Below are 6466 nucleotides of genomic sequence, written 5' to 3' on the forward strand. Positions count from 1 at the left end.
GGGGGAGTTGGACGGGTCATCGCTGCCAAGTAGTGTGTGAAGGCAGCTTCGAACCGCATCATAATTCATCTTGTACCTCACCGAACCAGGATTTAACATCTTCAGGGCGGCTGTGTATCAACTGTGTATTCAACACACACGTGTGTGTGTCACTCACATTCCCTGCTCCAAGTTGTGCCCTGTTGGTCCAATGCTGTGCCCCCCCCCCCAATCCTTTCAGTGCAACTACTGTTTCGTCCACCCGACTGCCACAATACAAACAGCAGTATTGGTCAGCACTGGCCAGCACTGGTGTGTTTACAGTGGGGTTTTTGTCGCGTGCGGCACGGGGCGCGGCCTGCCACGCCACATCGGCGTGGCACGTATTCGTATTCAGACTCATTCTCTCCAGTATCGTGGCGGCGATTGAGAGCGTGGCGTGTTGGGGTAGGGAGGGGTGGGGCGGCGGGTGGGTTGGGGTGGATTGGGCGAGGAACTGACTACCCCCGGCGGCACCGCCAACGACTAAATTGAAATGGTCCCGCCAGAAAATAGTCCGAAGCAGTGGCAGAGTTGCGCAGCAGCACAACCCGCTCGACAACCCGTTTTCATTCATTCGCAGTTTTTGTTTTGTGGCCGAACCACCGCAGGGCGGGAATGTTGACCCAACTCGTTGACAATATACAGCCATCGCCGCAATCAGAATGCGATGCGAAAATAATTTTTCACAGGGAAAAAAGTGGTATAGAGGGAGAAGAGGAAGAGACAGAGAGGAGGGGAAGAAAAAGAGAGAAAGACGGACAGACATACAGACTAAGATTCAGGGGAGACGGGTGAAGGGGCGGAGCAAGGGGCGGAGTAAAGCCGTTTCCGATGCCATTTTCCAGAGTCATTGTTTTTTTATTGCACCTGTGAGAATTCAATGCTCTCGTCCGTCCGCGCCTCGCTCGGCGGGGCGAGGCCGGCGGGGCCCCGGGTGGGGCTCGGCGGCACGTATGAAGCGCCCCCGATGCCCGCTCGCTCGGAAGGGACGGCGTCGACCATCAGGAGCGCCGCACAGCACGGCAATGCACCGCGAGTGCCCGGCCCGGCCCGCGGAGCTCGTGTATTCACACAGTCAAATAAATGGAGGCGCTGCCTGTCGGTTTATTCCCCTCCGCCTCCTCCTGCCGGTCTCTGTCGGTCTCTCTCTCTCTCTCTCTCTCTCTCTCTCTCTCTCTCTCTCTCTCTCTCTCCCTCCCTCCTCCTTCCTACCCGCTCCCACTCGGCCGCGCCGAGCTGCAAGCAGCTGCAAGTGCTGCACTAGGCCGATGACCGACAGCAGTAACGCACCGTCGGTGTCGGGAGGTAGTCTCGCTTCTTCATCCTAGCTTACTTGATTTTCATAACCCTCTCCACTTCTCGCTCCACTTTTAAAAAAATTATATTTGAAAATACCAAATGGCTGATTTACCCCGCGCACTTCGGTGGTTATACTTTACCGAAATATATCCGATGGAACCGTCCATTTAAGAAAGGCTCTCTGAGCTGGACCCCTCCCGACTCCTGGGTAGGCCATCCGCTCAACTCAGATGCGTTCCACGACAGTAAATTGCCTAGCTACCAGGCGTTATCTGCCCACAGATCCTTTAAAGACGGAAAGTTGCGCTTTTAAAACAACTGGAAAATCTGTTCCCGCTAATTTCACCCCCACCAAAAACAAAACATAAAAAAACCATACCAGTTGTCACCACTGTGACTGTATCTGTGTCAGCGTGTTTCCAAATTCCACTGCGGTGCGCTCATTTGCCACCGGACAAAATTAATTAGTACTAGTGAATACTGGCGCTACTGAAAGTGTGTGTATGTGTGTGTGTGTGTGTGTGTGTGTGTGTGTGTGTGTGTGTGTGTGTGTGTACGAGCGCGCGTGCGCGCGTGTGTGTGGGCGTGCGCCGCCAACCGGTTAATGCGGCTGTGGGTATGAGCCGTTGAAAGCTCTTTCACTGACTTTGGGTGGAGCCACGAGTGGACAAGACAACTCGACCTAAGTTTATACAGGGTGGTCCACAGACCCCTTCCTGTATTTTGCTTATACTGTACCGGATGACGGCGTGCGGCCGGGTTGCATACACGTGATAGCAGTTGAAAAGGTTGAGGTAGGTGGGGGTTTGGGAGAGCGGGGTTCTCTGTGCTCTGAATTATCGTATTACCAATTACCACGCGCCGTGCGCCATATTGTTGGCGGTACGATGACGCTCCTGGATATGCGCTCCTGCAATGACCCGAATAATAATAATAATGACTCTCACCCGATACGTTATTACAGGAAGGTACCACGCCGCGTCTATCGCTGTCAGGCCAAAAAAGGAACCCCATTCTTAAAATGAAATCCACCATTTGAGCGTAACTTAGAATGTGTATACTTCGACGTACGCATGCAGAAGTGGCATATCTGTGTGAAGAGGCGTGGAGGCTGGTGGTTCTGCGCCGGCCAGGCCAACACTGGCGGATCTAGGAAGAGACGGTCATCACTGGTGGATCTGCTTTTAGACTGACCTGCACAGTCAACTTTGGAGGCCTATTGCTCATCGTAGGTCGTACAGTTTTGACTGATGTCTCATATTTTAATGTTCATGTCCTCGTAATTGAATTTTGGCATCACTCAATACTTTACGACCCACTGACCTACTATGATGATACGTACTACACTACATGTATTTTTACGATCACAAATTGGAATTTTACAACTTGCGTCAAGGCAAATTTTCACTGTAAAACAAGTTTTACTGAATTTTTTGTACTTTAAGTCTGATTTTTTTTTTACAGACCAGTAGTCTACAAATTCAGACTGGACCCGGGTCTGAAATTTCAGTGGTGCCTTACCATACCACTTAGATTGAAAATTCATGAATTTTCTGCAGACAGCCGGTATAAAAATATTTTTGAAAATGTTAAACTTGAACACATACCGGAAGACATAACAGTTGTGGGGGTAGAGGGCTGTGCCCAGGTGAAGACATATCTGCCCATTTGGTACTGCCCTTGGTTGGGATCGAACCGCCAAACATCAGGTTCGGAAGCCGCTACCTTAATCATTAGGCTGCGGGCTACCTACGTAGGGAGCAGCGTCGGCTACTGGTGTCGTTCGCCCTGTCCGGTGGACTTTCCACTCAAAATTCATACCGGTAACTCTGAATTATAGATTCAGAGTAAAATGGCTAGATTTTTAGTCAAACTAAAAAATTTTGAGTAATGGTCTGAAAACAAGATTCAGAGTGCCGATTCTGAAAAACATCTGCTGAATTTTCAGGTTTTTGTTTACAGTGTTCCTGTAAATATTACTACTATTTATCACAGTGTTTGGATCGGGTGTTGACCGAAGTAGGTAACACGCCCTCTTCCGAGAAAATTACGAACTTGCTCTATTTTTCCTCGATTCGGCTGCTTAAACATATACTCTGTCCGGTCAGGCGGCTTGTGTAGTTCAGAGAACGTGCGGACAAGAAGGAGGAATCGGGCGGGTCGTTGTCAGAGACGCCTGGCACCCGGGGGATGGGTAGGAGCAGCATGTCTCGTATCTTACCCTCAAGACATGGCGAAGGGGAGGGGAGCGGATAGACATGGCACGCCCTTTGCCTTTGTACACGCTCGCTATATCAGAAGGAGCAAAAACAAAAAAAACAACAACATCTAGGCCTCCATTCCCCCTTCCCTCTCCATCCTCGTCCTCTCTCTCTGCGCACATCTGCGGCCTCTCCCTGCTCAGCCAATTGGCCCTCTTTTAACCCCCGGCCTGGCCCGGCCCCCCCGCGAGGCCACATCAGAGACTGAGGGCGGCATGGCGTGACGGTGGCTCACCGGGTGAGGGTGACGGGGGAGGGGGGGGGGCGGTGCGCGGCGCGCGCGGCCGCCACCGGGAGCTGCACGCCCCGCGCCACTCCTCCCTCCGCTCGGGACCGGGCTATGCAAACGCGGCAGGCGGCAGCAGCTCATCGGAATGTGATCTCGAATGCGGATGGGTCCCAAGCGAATTCCTTCTGATTATCGGTGGGTCTTGGGCGGGGCCGGGCCGGCGGGGGCGGGGGCGGGGGCGGGGCCCCGAAGCGCAACGCTGCTCAAGCAGGGCCATGACCGCGCAAAAAAGGGCCCAGCAGCAGGACCGGGGCCAAAACATTGACTTGCAAATATATCCGTCTAACGTCCAGTCGCATCGTGATGCGGGGCGGAGAGGGGTTTAGGGCGCAAGCGTGTGCCACGAGGCGTCGCGCCGCCACCAACCTTGCAAAAAGGGCTCAGCCGCACGGTTGAGCGGGACAGAGGCGGGCGGAAACTGAAACCAAGCCGGCGAGGTAGAGGTATGCCGTATGCCCGCACATTTCCTTTTTTTCTCCCCAACCTCGCTCTCTATTTTTCTCCCTTCGTATATTTTTTTCTTTTTCACTTTGTTATTTGACCTCTCGGTGCGAAGCGAGCTGATGGTGCCTCTCCCTTTTCTATTGCGTACTATTTCTTTTGGAGGCGATTGTGCGCGAGGGGGAAATTGGTGTGCAACGGAGGGGATGGACTCCATTGATGGGTAGCCCCCCACCCCCATCCCCCAAAAGAGAGTAAAATAAACAGATAGAAAAACGAAGGTAGCAGGGATCGGACCTACTTTGACGAATGCTCATAAATAACATGAAAAAGGGGTCGTCTTGAAATGCAGAAAGGACAAGTAAAAGTCTTTCGCTGCGGTCACCGCTGCGAGGTCATGGGTTCAAGCCCTCCCGGCTGCCCCACATTACCTCCTGCGGTGTTTGTCCTCCGGGTCGCAGAGGAGGGCGAGGGAGAGGGCCAGAGAGGGCCAGAGAGGGCACGAGCCACGACCAAGCCGGCCCACCCAAGCGTACTTGGCGAATTAGCCTCTTCTTTTCCCCTCCCCTGTTTCTTTTTTTTTACGACTTGAGTCTTGAGTCTCGTCCGTCTTACGACGCCCGAGACAAATTCTAGGAGCTAGCGCTGGCATGGGGCGAGCCGTGGCCTGGCGTAGCATAGCTGGGAACAGTGGCGCCAAGAGGGGGTCCGAGGTGCAGCAAATGCTGCACCTAAAATGGGAATAACCGGGTGTGAGTAGGAATAACCGGGTGTAAGAAGGGAGGAAGAAAAAAAGAGAGGGAAAAAGGGAGAGAAGAGAAAGAGAAGGAAAGAGAGAGGAAAGAGGAAGGAAAGGAAAGGGAGAAAGAAAGGGAGAAAGAAAGGGAAGGGAACCAGAACGAGTAGCAGGTAGTACCGGCACCGGCAAGGAATAGGGGCGAGGGTGTCCGCCAGTGGCGGACCGGCCAATGTGGGGAGGTGGGATTCCTCACCCGGGCCCCCTGCTCGCGGACATCTCGGGCCCGAAGGGCTCGAGAGAAGAGATCGAGCCACGGGCCCAAGTCCTGAGCGCGACACTGGACAGGGGCCCCGGCCTGGGCCCTAGATTCAAGCGCCATGTAATTTTTTTCGCGCTCGCTTCGCTCGCGTTTTTTATTGTTCTACAAGAGCAGTGTACATAGATCGCGTCCGACGGAATCCTGCCCACGTTTCGGTACTCGGAAGGCCTTCTTAGCGACCTCATACAATCAAAACATTTTCGCGCTCGCTCCGCTCGCGACATATTTCTACAGGCGGTATATATAGTTACAATGTCGGCACATGCTGGGAAGCATACACTTAATTGAAACGGGCCAGACATGTGCGCCTTGGTGTGCATTATTACGTATATCGTGCCCCTGGAAGGTAGGAAAAACTGGGCCCCACTTCCAGATTTCCCTTTACTGCCCAGTCCGCCACTGGTGTCCCTGCCTAAGTGGGCGAAAATATGGGGAAAAAGGGAAAATGGGGGGGGGGGGAATAACCGGGTGTGGGTGGAATAACCGGGTGTTGTGCCTCCGGCTTGCTGCACCTCGCGAAAATCGTCTTGGCGCCACTGACCGCCGCCACAGACCAGCGCCCTGTGGCGAGAGAGCGTTGATGCTCGTCGGGAAAGAGTGGTGTGAGGTAGGGTAGGTAGAAGTTCTGTAAAGTCTCTCGAGCTGGGGACGGTCTACCGGCCGCACCGCACGAGGGCGGCGGCGGCGCCAGAAGCCGGGAGTCAGCTGAGCTCTCGCGTCTCTCTCGCACTCACCGCTGCTAGCATACGTCTGTCTCTATCGCCCAAACGACCGTCGCACCACTCGCCAGCAGACTGATTCCGAAGAGCGCTCAAGGGGGGCTGCCCTATGAGTGCGACAGGGACGGAGCTAGGCGAAAGGTATAGTGTACTTCGATTAACGGAGGAAGAAGAATAGCGGGTAGAACATAAACGTTACCGATTAGTCGAGAGCTTCCCGCCTCCACGTCACGCTGGTAGTGGGGGTAAGCGCTCGGCCAATCAGGAACCTTTATGTTCTACCCGCTATTCTTCTTCCTTCGTTAATCCAAATACACTATAGGGGGGCGCTCTTCTGAATCAGTCAGCAGCCCTCCTAACCGGGCGCCTCCGGACCCG

The 6466-nt window shown here is 53.8% G+C and overlaps 1 protein-coding gene across 1 annotated transcript in view; it reads left to right on the top strand.

Annotated features, from left to right (window-relative positions):
- The window catches only part of LOC127750221 (uncharacterized), a 10770-nt gene extending 7917 nt beyond the window's left edge, over positions 1–2853 (top strand). The window contains exon 3 of the mRNA XM_052271221.1: positions 2785–2853. Within this exon, the coding sequence (XP_052127181.1) occupies positions 2785–2853 (69 nt within the window). The remainder of the gene's footprint in view (positions 1–2784) is intronic.
- Positions 2854–6466: the final 3613 nt, after the last annotated feature.

Source organism: Frankliniella occidentalis, unplaced genomic scaffold (genome assembly GCF_000697945.3).
Source record: "Frankliniella occidentalis isolate FOCC.00 unplaced genomic scaffold, Focc_3.1 Scaffold6, whole genome shotgun sequence".
NCBI lineage: Eukaryota > Metazoa > Arthropoda > Insecta > Thysanoptera > Thripidae > Frankliniella > Frankliniella occidentalis.